This window comes from Plectropomus leopardus, chromosome 1, assembly GCF_026936395.1.
Source record: "Plectropomus leopardus strain MGB_pleo_1.0 chromosome 1, ASM2693639v1, whole genome shotgun sequence".
In the NCBI taxonomy this organism is placed as follows: domain Eukaryota; kingdom Metazoa; phylum Chordata; class Actinopteri; order Perciformes; family Serranidae; genus Plectropomus; species Plectropomus leopardus.
This window is the reverse complement of record NC_142176.1, coordinates 1,440,044-1,457,642: the sequence shown is the minus strand read 5'-3', so window position 1 is coordinate 1,457,642 and position 17,599 is coordinate 1,440,044. Positions and strand designations below refer to the sequence as shown.

The 17,599-nt window shown below is 40.6% G+C and overlaps 1 protein-coding gene across 5 annotated transcripts in view; it reads right to left on the bottom strand.

Moving 5' to 3' along the window:
• Positions 1–17,275, bottom strand: part of herc1 (HECT and RLD domain containing E3 ubiquitin protein ligase family member 1) — an 84,193-nt gene extending 66,918 nt beyond the window's left edge. For all 5 annotated transcript variants that reach the window (XM_088077042.1, XM_088077193.1, XM_088077085.1 and 2 more), the window contains exons 1-12: positions 17,053–17,275; positions 10,943–11,919; positions 9,623–9,718; positions 8,836–9,030; positions 7,418–7,729; positions 7,035–7,131; positions 5,413–5,556; positions 4,949–5,076; positions 4,110–4,254; positions 3,557–3,728; positions 1,702–1,836; positions 1,054–1,219 (exon numbers count right to left, since the gene is read on the bottom strand). In XM_088077042.1, the coding sequence (XP_087933168.1) occupies positions 1,054–1,219; positions 1,702–1,836; positions 3,557–3,728; positions 4,110–4,254; positions 4,949–5,076; positions 5,413–5,556; positions 7,035–7,131; positions 7,418–7,729; positions 8,836–9,030; positions 9,623–9,718; positions 10,943–11,893 (2,541 nt within the window). In that variant the 5' untranslated portion in view covers positions 11,894–11,919; positions 17,053–17,275. The remainder of the gene's footprint in view (positions 1–1,053; positions 1,220–1,701; positions 1,837–3,556; positions 3,729–4,109; positions 4,255–4,948; positions 5,077–5,412; positions 5,557–7,034; positions 7,132–7,417; positions 7,730–8,835; positions 9,031–9,622; positions 9,719–10,942; positions 11,920–17,052) is intronic.
• Between the last annotated feature and the right edge of the window lie 324 nt (positions 17,276–17,599).

Below are 17,599 nucleotides of genomic sequence, written 5' to 3'. Positions count from 1 at the left end.
GAAAAGCTGCTTCATCCAGAGATCCTAATCTTAAACATGTTATGTTTGTTTACGTGGTGTCACAGTTGTCCTGACACTTTTTATTGCGCCTCATTGTCTGTTAGTCTCTCACGCTGCATTCTCGTAGCCCTGAGCTATACTTAGTCCTGACTCTGAGCTTTACACTTAACACCTTTACACACACACACACACACACACACTGTTGACTGTTGACTCAGGAAAAACCTCAGCCTCGAGCTACACGATTCACACTGTGATTCTGCTAGCCTTGGGTTATATGTCAGCTGGAACACGTAATTTATGTTTAAAATCGATTGTTTACTAAGCCTTGTTTCACTCTTGCAACTTTTAGGCTGCATTTACACTACATGGTTCAAGGGACCCAATTCAGATTTTTTTCTCCCATGTGGCTCAGTTCAGATATGCGTCTCGACCGTGTAAGCAGGAGAAAAACACATGGAATCAGATATCCTCAGATCCTAATCAGGCCTCAATCGTATGTGGATAAAAGTCCAAGATGAATCAAATACTTGCCAATGCGACAGCAGTGTAAGCGGACAAATAGGATGTACCATGGTCTAGGGCTGGGCGATATGGAAAAAATCTTATCACGATAATTTTTTTCATATCAGTCGATATTGATAGATCATTCCCTTTGACTCCTAAGTGAGATATAAAGATATCATAACCAGTGATGCACGATAATGAATATTTCAGCCGAGCTTTAGACTGTTAAATAGGGAGAACGATGGAGAAATACCAAAGTTACCTGCCTTTTGAGCCTATGGGGGGAAGAGTCAGTCCAAGCAAAACTAGAAACGGCAGAGCAAATCTCCGCTGCAATGTCAGAGCGGGGTTACAAACGGACTTGTTGTCACTTCTGTTTCTGTAGCTGCATGACGTTGTTTACCTGCATTTTGGGCGTGTGGGCATGTGGGTTGTTTCAGGCGATCAGTAAGTGTAAGCACAGTGATATCGGATATGCAACATCAGTAAATCATATAATACTACGCTGCATTCTGTATTTATCCCCATGATGAACTTCTGACTCACCTCCTGAATCTCGTCCGGCACCGAGGAGTCCATCAGTCTGAAGAGCAGGTTCCTCAGCGGTCTGGCCTGCCGACCTAAGATACTGGTGGCCACGCCCCCGGCCAGAGCCAGAGCCAGATGATTGGACAAGAGCCGAAGGCACAGCTTGAGGAAGTTATGATGCTCCCTGCAAACACAGTTATGGTATAATATGTATATGATATGTATAATCTGACACCAATCTAGATTTGAAAGAGGAAGAAAGAGCATTTACAGCATTTACAACCAGCAGACTAAAGTAATACACCATGATGATGATAAACGATTCAGTTCCTGCACATGATCCAGCTTCACACAGGAGGCGGGCGATAAACATTTTATGAACATGTTTCCATTGGGTTTATTTTGTGTACACAATTTCATTTTGCGCAATTTGAGGGTTAACGGAAACCTGCCTAGTTAAAGGAAGCCTGTGTTCAGTACTGAAAACCAACAAATATTCCATTATTCCTCCGTTAAAACATGACCTTGTCTATTCTCTCTACTTGTATACTCCTGTGGAAATAGAAGGCACCTTATAATATTAAAACAAGGTAATAAACCAGAGTCAGAACTCCACAGGTGAGGAGAACAAAGAGCGATGGTGGTTTGCAGGCTGTGTGCTCTCACCTGGACGAGGGGAACGGGAGAGGAGGAACTTCACTGTTGATGCCATCGCAGTAGCGCTCGAGGAAGGAGCGTAAGTGGGAGAAGGTGCTTTCCTCGAGGTCGACACAGTAGGGCCGGTGCCAGGCCACCACTTGCCTACAGAACCAAAGTGAGTACATGAAAACATGAACATGAATGTCACTGAATTAATTAAAAAAAAAATCAAAACAAAATTCTGGAGGGATATTTTGTTGCTGAAACACATTTCACTACAAACCAGCTCATTTTATGACTGAAGCAACTACAGTAACAAATAAAAAGATTTTTCCCTCATCGAATGCTCTCATCTCTGTCTGCCCATGCTCACTAACTGAAGGTTTCTCCTGAAGCAGTCCTCCAGACATTTAATACAGCACTATTACAAAGTTGGGGGACTCAAAAAGACAGATTTCGAAAAGAATCAAGACAGCAGAGCCAACAGATATGACTTTTAAGCAGCAGAAGAAACGATGGATCCTACATTTCCCATAATGCAACCCAACAGGCTTTCATTAGACCCTGTAGCGACTACAGGAAAACAAACAAAAAGTCTGAGGCCGGGCCTGGTCTCACACGCCAACACAAGATTCACTGAGATCCAAAAACACACAAACAAAATTAATTAATGAAAATGAATCAACTTATTGTATCGTGCACAAACTTAGAGCCAAAATAATCACAGTAATCAAAGAAAACAAAAAATACAGCGACCCACGTCCCCCTCAATGTGACCCAGCACTCCAAATAACCATAATCATAAAAATAATAACTAATAATATGGCATAATATACATGTATTTCATCTGTGAAAAATATATTTCCTGTAAAAACTGCAATACGTAGGACTTGGCAAAACAGAAATAATGCAATTTATTATTTCTACTGAAAAATAAATTGAGAAGCTGTTTTTGGATAAAAAAATGAGACTCTCTTTTTGGCAACTCCAGCACATAAAATACAAAATAAAATACACCTCATGGAATACTAACAACATATTGCTCTATTCACATGACACGCAGTAAACAAAGAAAACATAACATCCCACTTTCATCTAAAAAAAACTGCATGGTTGATCTAAATCTAACCTTATGAGAATACGTGGAAGTATAAATACTTCAACTGCTGTCACCTTTTCTCGAGACCAAAATAGCAGAGAGTCTGTGCTGCAAGCAGGGTCCCTGCAGCTTAAGGCAAGGTAAATTTAAGACTTTTTAAGACTATTTTAATGCCACTTTGAACTGTGTTTTAGAACAATTTCTTTACAGTAACCAAAATTGATGGAAAAATTCATTTTGCCCAAAATTTGTTGTAGCATCAAACATGACTTTTGAAAAGAAAAAGTTAGATGGTCTATGTTAAATGTTTAAAAAACAATCCTTTTTAGAGTGGACAATGAACATATACTGTATTATATTATCATAAAAGTAGATGTCGCTGACCATTTTGAGATTTTACAATGCAATGTCAGAAAAAAAGATTCATAAAATCTTATTTCCAATGCAATTTTAAGTCCATTTAATACCAGTGAAGGTCTTATTTTTAGATTAATCAATTCAACGCCTTTCATGACTTTAATGATCTGCGGACACACGAAGCAAGTCAGTACACAGACAGCATGAAGCTCACAGTCTTACAGAGTTAAAGATGGAAAAAACTGCTGTACATTCACGTGCAGTGACCGACCTTTCACTGATATTATGCAATTGCTCTGAAGCACAGAGGACCAGGGGTGCTGTGACATCAACACTCCCCCCCAAGTGAGTATTTCCTGTAAAACTTGGGTTATGGACGACGTTACCTTTACTACAGTGAGTGTGTTTACTGTGATGGCGGCTGACCTGTCTCTGGGCAGAGCCGTCCACGCCAGGCTGTGGGACGTGCCGGCTGAGATCTGCTGAATAGCGACTCCGTCCAAGCCGACGACCTTCTTGGGCTTCGTGATCGGGCCTGTGGAGTTCCCCTGACCGCACTGACCCATGGAGTTGTTGCCCCATGCGTACACTTCGTTGTCTGGTTGAGTATATGAGAAGTAAAATTAGATATGGCTGTGAAGATTTTTCATGCTGCACATTACACTGAATAATAACGAGGTATAATAACGAGGTAGAATCTGTACTGAGATGAAATATGACCTAATTTAATGTGGCGCTTAAGTTAAGTATTAGCTAAAACAAATATGGTCCATGTATTTGCTATTACATCATGCTATTTCAACAGTTCTGTCACGTGTTTGACAAACAGAGGATCTGACCGTGTCAGCAGACTAACATCCACACTGTGACTGACTGAGGCTGTAGATTTAGCCTTTCGTGAAACACTGAACAGCTGTTTATAGTCAAACATCTAAAAGTTCACGTTTTAAAGAAAAGCGAGAAAGAAATGAACACCTACCATGTGACAGGGCCAGGCAGTGACTGTCCCCGATGGAGATGTCCACCACCCTGGTGGTAGCCAGCTCCTCGATGAGTTTGGGTCTGAGCGCTGTGGCCTCAGAGGAGCCACATCCCAGGCAGGCACCACAGCCCCATGCATACACCTGAAAACAGGAAACACAAATCACCATTACTGTGTTTTATAACATTTTGAATATACAAAATGGTGTCCCACAAGGCCTCATATTGGGTCCTATTTTATTTACAATTTCTATCAATACTTAGTGTGGCAATGTTGTAAATACAAAGTTTGATTTATAAGCAGAAAATTCTTACGGACAGTTCTGCCTCATTAAACAGGATTAAGGACTATTAAACTATTGAATGCACATCTGGTCACTGAATGTTGCTAAATTCATTTTCTTGATGCAAACAGGGTGTTTGCTTTTGTTTGAAAAAATATGTGTGCTGATTGTTTTAACTTTTTTCTGCTGTGTTTTTTGTCTGTTTGTTCTTTTATGTTAAAGTCCTTATGCTGCTGTCTGGGGCACGACTCCCTTGAAAAAAGGATTTTGAATCTCAATGCAACTAATCCTGATTAATAAAGTACATACATGCTATTTCCACTAGGTGACCTGTTACAAAACTTAGTAGCATCATGACAAAAACCTGGCATTTACAATTACATTAACAAGTCCTAAAATCAAAATATATGACTTTCAATATCCAGCCAGCTGTTGGTAGGAATGCATAAACATCCATATTAAATTCCCTCCTTTGGAGAAATGTGCAGGAACCTCAAGCCTCCACTTCTTCTCAACAAACCACTCGTTTCATTCTGTCGGAGTGATGTCCTACCTGCCCTGTAGAGGTTAAGGCGAGAGACGACTGGCTTCCCGCACAAACTTTCCTGATGAACATCCCCTGCAGGGCCTCCACCACTTTTGGCTTGTAGACTCGATTAGTATCACCATGACCTAGTTTTCCTGCAGGACGACACATGGTTTCTGTTTAGGCTGTATCAGTACATACTCACACTCTACTGATGTGCAACAGTTTAAAATTTTGAAAACTAAACCTAAATACATAAAATACAAGAAAAATACATTATAAATTCTTCAATATACTGTAAATTTAACAAAAAATGTTTTGCACGCAGTCGAGAAAAAAAGTACATGCACATTATCTACATCATGTGCGTAATTTGGAAAAGGCTCTGATTAAAAATGCTCATTTCAGAGATTTAGATTTTCCCTAATTAATTATTTTTCCAATATAAAATATTCAGATATATAACAGATTTTCAAATAGAGTTTCCTCACCGTTGTCTCCTCCTCCGAAGGACCACACCGTGCGTCCATCCTTCGACAGTGCAATAGTATGGGAGCTGCCACACGACACTTCTCCCACGTTGCTGATGTCTTTGACCAGAGTAGGAATGTTTCGGCTGTTGCTGTCTCCGTGACCTGCAATCCCAAACAATGAAAAAGTCAAGCTGTGTACGCATGGAAAATATCAAACCATGTGTAAAAAAATCGCTGTTTCTCTGAAGACTGAAGGCGCATCAAGTTTCTGTTACACATGCTGCCTTCAGGTGCTCCTCCAAAAGACCATATTTACCTTATTTACGAGTTATGAGCACACGAACTGCCCTCCAAAGATGTAAAGATGTAAATTATATATTTGGTTATTTTGGTCCTAGTACTTTCAGTAGTTGCACATTTTACTTTCTGCATCTATTAGCTGCAACAAGCAAACAAACTTTGAACTATAAAACACGCGAGGAGAGTACACTATCATTGATAAGTCACCGACTTGACATCATAAATGCATTAACATGGCAGCAAAAGTCAGTGTTTGGTCAATGAGAAGAAACTTTTCATTGATTCAAGAATTAAATATCAATTTTTGATTAGGTTACGTGTAAAATCGTAATAATGACCTACATTAAATATAAAAATATAATATATAAAAAGGAAACAACTATCAAACTTTAAATGCTCTCAGCATCAACATGAAACCCATCTGTAGCCTCCATGTTGTTCTCACTGTACGACCTCAAAGCCACTGAACACAGTGAAGTCGGAGGAACGACTTCCCAACTCAGAAACTCTGACCTTCCAACATCACATGAATGCAGCAGCACTTTAACAAAAATTACATCATAATTTTTTTTATTGGAAATTCAGTGCAAAAATGACCATTTACACTAAAATTGCAACACATTTGCACAATTGTAATAACTGTCAGAAAAACTGCAGTATGATTTATGCTGCCTGAAGCTAATGTTTCATTTTGGACTACAAAAATAGAACGATCCTAAGGTGACAGTGTATCTGTCTTTTGTTTGATATTTTAAAACAGCCTTGAAAAGTGTGACGAGTTTAAGGAACCTGGTGGAAACACCCACAAGTGTACACATCGCACAATCTGTTCTATACATGCCCCTATACGACCCAGAATCACAAAGAGCATTCACAGCCCGAAGCACAAAGGAGGGGAACGTGAACACGGACAGGTTTTTAATAACATACAGAATATTCTGTGCGTTAGACAATGTGCTGCTGTGTGTGTGCTGATTTAGAGCTGTATGTATTTAGGTTGACTAGCTGTGCAACGGTTCACTGTCCCAGCTGTGATTCAGGATGAGATAGCACCCTGAGGTTTAACAACGGAAAAGTTCCTCCCATGCTCACACTTTCTTTGCACTTTTAAATTAATTCATTTTATCGGTGATCATTAAAATAAAATGCTAATACAGATATTCATCAAAATGCCAAATATTGTCCTCAATAATCAGTGAGGCCGATAATCTGTTGGACCTTGAATAATCACTAAATCTGACAGCACTTGTTTTTGTGTTGTGATCGTGTATTGTATGAAAACTCATGAATTGTATGAACACTTTATTTTAGGGTAAAAGATAATGAGTTTAGTGACTTACCTAATCTTCCAAAATCTCCTTCGCCCCATGTGTACAGCTCTCCGTCCTCACTGACTGCAGCGCTGTGTCTGTAGCCAGCAGACACACACACCACCACCTGACACAAAACACACACACATAACCACACTTTATCAATGCCACTGAATGCACATTATCTATTATACACTATTATCTATTTTCAAAGCGGACGGCCCAGGAGAACGCAGCTGTATGACACTGTATTACAGTTTCAGGTGCAAGAACACTTTACCTGAAAAAAAAAAAAAAAAAAGAGGAGAATATCGCTACTCACTGCTGCGTTAAATTTCTTACAGGATTTCAAATAATAGAAATGTGAAGTGAGCACCATGACAGTAAAATAAATCCCGTGTGTCAGATCGTACCTTCCCCTGCAGCGGACCCTGGATCAGTTTGGGGTACTTCTGCGTCGAGCTGTTCCCGTGACCCAGCTTGCCGTAGTCTCCGTCCCCCCAGCTGAACACCTCGCCCTCCGTGGTGAAGGCCAGCGTGTGGCCATCTGAGCCTTTGGATGACGACACCTTCTTGATGGCACGGTGCGGCTCAAAGGTCAGCTTCTTGAGCGTTGATTGGTTGTTCGAGTCCCCGAGGCCCAGGCGGCCGTAGCTGCCCTTCCCGCACGCCCGAACGGAGCCATCAGAAGAGATGACGAAAGTGCAGTACTGACCCGCCTCAATCTGCAGAGAAACCAGGAGAAGACGTGTGACAGCGGGCTGACCCAGGAGGCAGGGAGGGACGCCACATTACATCATGACACAGCATACCATGTGACCCATTAACCATGTAACACTTAATCATTTTACCCTTTCAAACATTTCTATGAAACTACGTCACAGTTAAACATCAACTCTGAGTTATGGACAAAGACATGTTTCATGAGCTCACAGAGACCTTGACCTTTGACCTAAGACCACCAAATTTACTTCATTCTAGAGTCCAACTCTAGAAGGCGTTCTTGATATTACGTGTTCAAACGTTATGCCTTAGGGGCTGATCACACCGAGACGCACCACGCCAGGTGCAACCACACCAAAAACGCCTTAGAAGCGCATATGTAAAAACAGCTGGGAACGAGCGGTGCAACGCCGCGCCTTGAGCAGAAAAGTTTAAAATATTTAACTTTTATGTGCGCCTGAAAACCGCCAAGGTGCACTGTACCACAGGGAAATGATGGTTCTGCTGGCGACGTTTATCTAGCGATAAATCTCTGCGTGATCGTCTCCTTGGGCTCCAGCTATCGGCAGTGCAGAGGCATGAAAAAGTTAAAAAAGCTGACTGAATTTTTTTATTTTTCTGAAGCAGAAACTCAGCTGTGTGTGTGCCAAATTTAAGACCATAAGACTGAGGAACACCGTTTTAGGGCCACAACCAAAAATATAGCCACATTTCTTTCAAGTTGGTCATCTTTCGTCTGTGACAGCCCGAAATCTCACAGTGTACACCGAACTTAAAAGAGCACAAGTCCTTGTTTTAGGCTATCATACACAGCATGACATATGATATACAGCAGCCGTTTCTCTGAGGGAGAACCAGTGAAATCCGAATTTTAAGCATATTATGTCACATCTATGTAAAGCTTACTTTTCTTTAACGCTGATCAGTGAAACCAATGATTTAAAGAAAACAAATCTCCAGAAAAATCAACAACTAATTTGCCAAAAGCAGCAAACTTCCGGAGGAAGCTCCTGACACCACTTGTAGTGATGAATGCAGGATAACAGATGTTTCCTCTCTCCACACGTGCAGACACTCGGCTCTACGGACGACACGTGATTTCTCTTACTGTCTGTGCATCGGCGAAGCTGGCGGCCAGCTTGGGCTGCAGGATCTTCTCCTGCGTTCCCTCCACGAGCTGGTGGCTGCTGTTGCTGCCCCACACGTAAACCTCACAGCTCTCGGACACCACGGGGGCCTCGCCGGTCTGGATGCTGTCTGGGCTGACGCAGGTGCGAGAGTAGTCGGATGCCATTCGACATACCTGGAAGAAGAGGACGCGATTAAAGAGCCGCTCCGGACATTTTTTCTCCTCCCAAACTATGTTTACTGGCTTTTTTGCTCATTTGGAACAAAATTCACAAGCCCAAATAAATCCCTCCCATCCCAAATAACAAAAGCTTTCTCAAAAGAAGGAAAAACTTTGACAAACACGTATCAATTACACATAATAAAATAAAATAAAATTAAATAATCCTGATAATAATAAATACATTTTTTAAAAAGGACAAAAAACACACATATACTTACATAGCAATGTTTACATACATTGCTCGAGACAGTCTTACACGTATTGAAATAAGTATTTTCCCCAAAAGACATCAATCATCTATCCGAAACTGTGGGTTTTACTATTTCTCAACCAATTAAATGTATTTAAAAAAAGCTTGTGACTAAACCTCCTATCTCCATTGGATCCTTGGACATAGGAGGTTTGCGCCCGACAGCAGTGATATTTTTGTAGTTAGAGGATTAACTTGTTTTTTGCATGTTAAAGAAGGCTGACCACTCCTATAAATCAATAAACATGTTGAGGTGCCGTGAACATACAGTATAACAACACAAAAAAGTCTTACTTCTTCAAAAAGACAAAGTGCCGCCTCGTACAACGAGCACAGGCCATCAGAGGTCCGTGTTGGTTCTCTCCACTGGCTGCGATCTGCTGACGAGCCCTGAGACAGTTTTACACACACACACACACACACACACACACACACACACACACACACACACAAATGTTTACAACATGCATGGCAATTAGTGCATTTGAAGACCTTTTCAAGATCATTTTTCAACTAAATGAAGTATAAAAGTATATATGTGGTCCTGTGCAGAGGTGGGTTTCATGTAGAAGATAATCATTTGAGCGAGTTCGGTTAACTGACATTTTGCCAACAGGTAGGTATATAATGTAAAACACAGTGTAAGGTTCAGTGGTTAAAGGTTTTTTTTTCATCCGAAATGTGGACTTTCACACAAAAGATTTTGACTCATTATGATGAAAATAAATCAAAAGATGGATAAATTAAATTAGGTAAGATGGTTGTTACAATAAGGACTTGAGAATTTTAAATAAAAGGTTATTTAATGACTTTCAGGGCCCAAAATTTACAGAATTTAGGACTTTTCAAGGACCTGCAGACACCCTGCCTGTAACAGACCCCAACACACTGGTCCAGGAATGAGTCCTAAATCCCGGATATGAGTTAACATGTTTGCACACTTCCTGTTCCTTCGTCTTGGAGTCAACATATTTTTAAATGTGATCTTGGTTGGATGTGTGAAATGAGGTCTGTAGTTATCATAAGTCGAAGAGATTTTCACATTTTGTTCTACAACATAACGTCAGTAAATATCCCACTGTGAACATCGCACATCCATACACAAAACACATCTGCACAGTATGAATAAATGATCAGAAGTGATGAATGAATCACTCATAAAAGATTGAAAATATCTGATAAAAAGGAAACTATGGACAGCACAGAGCAACGAGCAGCCGTCTACTGTGTCTCTGAGTAATTAAACCACTGAATGAACTTACAGTCTTCCAGTATTATTGTTGCTGTTAATCTAAAGGGAGAATTTAAACTGTAAAGTGTTTTTATATTTCAATCTGTGGTTTCAAATTATGGAATAGTTTACAGACAGAGTTAAAGCAATGTTCAAACATGAGACAATTTAAAAAGATGTACAAGGACATGATTTGATTTTTTAATCTATATAAAGACGGAAACAGGTCAACGATTTTTCAGTGGCTGATGGAGAAAGGTGGGTGGGATTTAATCCGTTTCTTTTTCGGATGTCTGTATGTTTGTGTATGTTTATGTGTTCATTCTTTCCTTTCCTTTTTTTTTACATATTCAAAATGAATTTCAATTCAACAGTTTCCTTACCAAAGAGCGTCTCATCTGCATGAGGATGTTCATGAAACAGTCATATCCGATGAGCCCTTCCTGGTTCTGTAGCACCTTGTTGTCCTCCATGGCGCTGACCACGGCTGATGCAGCCAACGCCATCTCAATCCACTCCAGCAGGTAGCGCAGCGAGCCCCTCTGAGAGGCCAGCCCCAGCAGCAGCTCCGAGGCCAGCCGCCGCCCTAAAATATCCGCCCCGGAGTTTGGCATGGTCACCCCCTTCAGGAAGGTGGTGACCTGGGACAGGCAGTCCAGGCCCATCGGCGGGATCTTGCTCTCGTTGGCGAGAGAGAGCGGCGGCAGGGAGCTGACCACATCGATGGCTGTGTGAATGACATCGTTACACAAGTTTATGTTTCCTCCGGGACCTCCGCCAGGGCCGGGTGGAGGAGGCATCATCCAGCTCTGCCGCAGCAGAGCGAACAGAAGGCTGAGGCCCGTACGAACGCCCATCTCGATGAGGGCGTCGGTGCTGGAGCGCGGCCGCTCGCTGACAGAGTGCAGGTCGGCCGAGCCCGAGTTGTTCTCTGGGGAGTGCTGCTGCTGCTTGACCTTTCCCTTGTCGTGGTACTTGTTGGAAAGTGCGTAGAAGATGCGCTGGAGCACCAGCACACGTTTGCGCAGCGCGGCGGCGAACGGAGAGTCGGAGCAGACCATCTTGGCCAAAGCCAGCTGGCTGCTGAGGAGCGCGTCCAGGTAGTGCTCCTGCTCATCGCTGGAGAGGGACTCGCGCTCAAAGTCCGGGAGCTGAGGGCCCTTCAGACACAGCACCTGCTGGGGCAGCAGCACCGCCTCTTTGTTGGCCAGCAGCTTCGAGTAGAGCACCGACACTCCCTCCCGCGTGGCTATCGACTCGCTGTCCTCCGTGATCCATGAGCTGTTGAGGTGCTCCAGCCATTTGAGCTTCACCGGGGGGATCATCAAAGCCATGGCATGTCACTCTGGAGCCATCAGTCCTGAAAACAATGAGGCCACACCACACAAAATATTAATATTAAGCTTGTCATGAGCAGTTTCCGCAGGCCCGTGCTAAACTTCTATAAAACAACAGTCTACAGTTTGAGGTTATCAATAGTTTCTAATTTCGAAGATTCTTCACTGTGCTGACCTAGAAAAATTCAACACTGCTTCTTCACTTAATCAAATGACAGAAGATTAAGAAACAAACATTTTCGTGGATCTTTGTGGTATCAAAGCAGACGAGGAAATCAAGGTCAGCGCGCCCTTTATATATTAAACCATCAGATAATTCAGAACAGGACGGTCTGCTGACTGACAATTTCAGATTTCCAATCTTTTATCAAACTGCAGAATAAGAGAGCGTGACGCAGGGTGGAGCACTGCTGTCAGTGAAAAACTATTCTGGTTAAATAAAGGTTTTTCAGTGATTTATCGTGTCATCTGAAGTGTACAGGCCTCCTACAGCTTAAGGGAAATTAGATTTAAGAATTTTTTAATGCAACTCGACCTTAAACTAAATAAGCCTGATTTTTCAATCACCAAACTTAATATAAATGAATAAAAATGAATTTCTTGGGACTTTTGGGGGGAAATTCTTTGCATTTGTTGTCGGGTTTTCTGCCTTGATTCGCATCACGCTGCATTTGAAAATACTTTTAGCATAAAATACACCAAGCCTCCTTTTCACTGCTTTGTACCGGTTTCAGACATGCTGTGAAATCTTGCTTAAATAGCCAATTTTCATTGAATTCACACCTCCCAAAGTCGTCCAGAGTACAATGACAGCCAGCAGACAGTGGATCCTCTGCTCTCACGGCCGGAAACAAAATATCAGAGTAATCCTGATCTGCATGACAGTAACGCAAAGGGCATACATCCTATTATTTTAAGATTTTTACAGTTTTTTACAGAAGATAAATGTTTTTGTATTTTTATAAGACTTTTGAAAGATTGATTTAAGACTTTTAATATCAATAACGGACTTATTTTTAGATAAATAAATTCAATGCCTTTTAAAACGGATCTACAGGAACTCGGATTGTACCAAACTGATATCTGTAATATGTTTTCATTTTACCAAAGTTTACACATTTTTTTCAGATCTAATTCTTTTATGAACAAACATCAGAATTTATGTTTGATGTTAAAAGAACAGCTGTCAAAAATGGCCAAAATGATGATTTTTGTGCATTATGTCCATAAGAGGGCAACCAAAAACCACCAGACGTAACTAGAGGACCATGTTCTGTCATTACACGGCACACGTGTTGACCGTTTCCATAACAGGTCAGAGAAGTTCAAACTTTTCTTTGAAAAATCAATAAGTGGAAACAAAAAGCATGCTTTATTTTAACAAAAGTAAAAATGTTTACGACATTGACTGGCTGTCTGCAGCCGACCCTACTGCTTCTGCTGCCTCTGAGATTATCTTGAAATGAAGCAAACCAGGTATAAAAAAAATTAATCCTAACATCCTATAAAAAAGATCAATAATATTTAAGTAAGTGTAAAGTAATCAGCAAACTCTACAAATTCTGACATGGTTCAAGATTCAAGTGTGTGTTTCTGTGTGTGTGTGTGTGTGGGAGCGATGGGAGGTGTTACAAAATGTGAGCGGCCAAGTATTTTATGCTAAATGTTTCACCTGAATCATCATTTATTCTGGATAATTGTCCTGTGAATCCAGAGGACGTTTTCAGACACAAAGAGAACAATGCAGCTGATGATTGAGGCTGTGAGGTTTCCTATTGATTACATTATTATTGACAAGTGTTTCTGATATCTGTCCTCATCACGTATGTAAATTACAGTGAAACTTTCTAAACTATGCCAGCCGAAACAACAACAACACCACAATCAGAGCCGCGAAAATCTTACCACAGTTTTTAATCAACACCTCTTTGGGATGAGTCAACCAAAACTGTGAAGTTTTACTGCAGCGTTTATATAACCAATCACAGATGAAATCCCACATTGATAATCAATGCAGCCTATTATCTTACTGCTGAAATAAAACACCATTCAGAGTCCGCACTCATCCGTTTGACTGGAGAATATTAACTTAAATAACCATGGAAGTAGAGCTGGGCATCATAAAAATATTATTCATAGTGATTTAATATTGTCTTTGATATAGGATATTGTTATATTGTGATATGGAATAAATGGTGGGTTATTTTACATGTTTTAAAGGTTGCATTACAGTAAAGTGGTGTACTTTTCTCAACTTTCTCAATCTTTACCCGCTTAGTCATTATATCTACATTACTAATGATTATTAATCAAAAAAATGGAATTGTGTTAATATTTTTTTCAAAGTACCAATAGTCATTCCTACAATATTGTTACATCATAGAGGGAATTTGGTAAAATAAAAAATAAAATCGTGATGTTAGATGTAATGTTCGTGCATCGAGATATAGCTTAAAAACACTGAAATATATAATTTTCAGGCTATATCGCCCGGCCCTGCATGGAAGCAAACAGTAAATGACCAGTAAACTGCATGTGTATTAAACGATGTATCTGCCAAAAAAATAAAAATACTGCCATCTTGCAACAGTATATCTTGTAAGATCAAAAACAGTAACAAACCATTCAACGTGATGAAATACTACTACTCTCACAGAGTGATGTGTGTACTTCTACAGCCTGAGCTACTGCAAATCCTGCATCCTGCTGTATGATCAAAAATCATGTTTATCACTGACATCTGTTAAGCTCCAGTTTATAGTGAAGGAAATGAGACTTGTATTATTCTGCATGAGCTGTTAGAGAGTTTGTATGGGGAAGTTTAGCTCATGCAGATACCCCACCCCACCCCACCAGATCAAAGTCGAAAATCTGAAACCGAAAAAACTGATCTGAAAGTGACAACAAGAACCCAGTAAGAGCCCCTTAATCCCATTTTCTATACTTAATAAAATGTTAACATTGGTATATGATATACCAATATGATATACCATTCATAGGTGAAGTTTAGAGCACATGACAAAAGAGGACGGGATGACATCGTGCTAGAAGACGATAAGAAGTCTTTGTAGGCGTGGCTCGATGTAAGTCTTTAACCGTGCTTTATCATGTAGGAGTGCGCTGCACCGTTTTTTTAATGTGAGATAGAAACAGGACATCAAGTCGGTAATGAAAAAGACAAGATGTGATTTTGGGAGGACTTTTCCTGCTGTTTATTTCTGTATTTTTCTGCACGTCTGCAGTACCTGGGCTCTACAAAAGGAGCTGGAGCACGAGTCAAAACCGAGACACCTTGCAGACCGAGTGGAAAAAAACAAAAAAGCAAAAACTGCGGTACTCCTACTGTTACTCAAAGATGTGTGTGTGTACTTTTACAGCCTGAGCTACTGTAAATCCTTCACCCTGCTGCCTAAACAAATACTATGAGTAACACTGACATTTTGGTGCCTGTTTTGCTCCAGCTTATAAGATACAGGAAGCCAACACTCACTGTATTACTAGATCCACAATCTGACATGATAACTACTCTCATGTCATGATATTGATAATAATATTATAATTGATAATAAGATAATGTTTTTCAGTCTGTTAATCTCACTTCAGAGACTTTTCATTGCAGCTAAACATGTGTACTGGACTGAAAAAGCAACTGATTTTTTTTTAGTTGGCTTTTCTAGTTGGCTGCAAAAAATGCAAAATTAACAATCTATATATTTAAAGATGAAAACAGGATCCACTGTATACAATATTACCACACATTATATCGTAATACTATGTTGTATATATTTTTTCTCCACTATATATATAGTTTTATTAATTTTTTAAGAAATTAGCTTGACCTGCAGCATAAAAGTGATGCTCATATTAACCCTTTGAAACCTGACTTGATACAAGTTTTCTTGTGCCACATTTAGATGCATTTCACAAGTATTTAAACCTTTAAAAACCTAAACAAATTGGTTTGAGTTTGTTCAGAAACATGTGGGGAAAAGGCAATGACCTAGTTGGCAAGAAATGTCTCTAAAATTGTCAGAAATATGTTCTTTTAAAAAAGGAGGGTGGGGGGTAACAAATTCATCTGTTATATTTTATAAAATTACTATAGTAAATATTTAAATTTGCGTCACAGATAAAGATTATAGTTTTTATTTTTAGCACGTTTTGGAGTTATTTTCTTGGTTTTTCACTTATTTCTAGGTAATTTTTATTGTAACCTTTTTACTAGTTTTTGCACATTTTCAGCCTGTCCTGATTATTTATTAATTAAGATTATTCTGAAATGGGCCAATCTGCGTTGGCACTCATACTTTTGGTATTTTGAGTGTATTTTGAAGCTTTTACTTTTGCACTTAAATCTTGAATGCAGGACTTGTAACCACAGCTGTCTAAGCTTGTAACAGAGTATTTCTACTCTCTGCTATTCCCTCTTTCACTGAAATACCGGAGTACTTCTGCAGCCTGATTACTGTGTATACTGTGTGTACTTTCTTCGGTCCCTCCTTCCCCGCGGAGACAGTCTCACTGAGAAGGTGACAGGACACACTGCAGGTCTTTTTGGGGCGGTTAGCACCGAGCTAACTATCTGTCCAAACGTCCTGCAGCAGCAGCAGCTAACCGAGCTAACTATTAAATTTAGGTTTTCGCTGTTAGCACACATTAGCTCGGATAACATCAGACAGCTAACATGACACAGCAGCAGGCTGGAGGCAGAAGCAGAGAGCTGCTGCTAACCTGCTCCTCCTGTCAGATTACATGTTTCACTGATGTGCTAACAGCTAACGGTGTCACAAAACATGACACGAGACAAACATTTAAAAAAAACACACGTTATCACACGGGTCGTGCTAACAGCATTAGCCACGGAAGCTAACGAGGCAAACGTTAAATGTTTGAATTGTTTGTTTTGTAACGGATGTCAGCTGCTGTTTACGTTTTAGCTAACGTTAGCTAACTTTAGCTAGCTACGCACAAAATACCTGAACGCGCGCATAAAACACCTGAGTGTGCAGGTGTGACACGAGATAAATATTAAAGTTTGGTAGTTTTATTGTTATTGATGCCTGTCCAGAAAGCCCCTTAAGGCCGGTGTTAGGTGTTGTGCTGTATCATAGCAGGTTAGCATGCTAGCTGCACTTTTAGCCCGTTAAAAAGCTCACCAGTAAACTGTAAAGGCCTCCTTGTGCTCCTCCTGCTGCTCCTCCCGCTCCTGCTGCTCCTCTTCTTCTTACAGGAGAACCGGGCTGAGCTTCATGTCTTCAGCAGGTCAGTCGGTATCCGCTCGCTTTGATAACGTTTGTGTGAAAGGAGAGCAGAGCCGCGCAGGGCTGTCCATGCCTCCGCCCGCCTCTCCTCTGCGTCTGTGACCGGGAGCAGCAGCTCGGTCCAGCCCCTCAGCGAGCCCCAGCTCCGGCCCCCACCCACCGGCTGTGACGTCGGGACCTGTCCCTGTCCCCCTGTCTGTCCCTCTGTCTGTATGTAAAATCAATACATAAATCAACATAAAATAATGTATAAAAACACTATTTTCACAATATACAGCGACGAAGAGGGCGTTTGTTAATTACCAGCTGTTTACAGGGATTATTGTTTGCTTATTTGGTAACTAAATATGTATTTTTTCATTGTTTATCTTCCTCTTTTTCTCTGCATATACTAAAACTATGAACTATGAACTGAATAATAATAAGAAGAAGAATAACAATA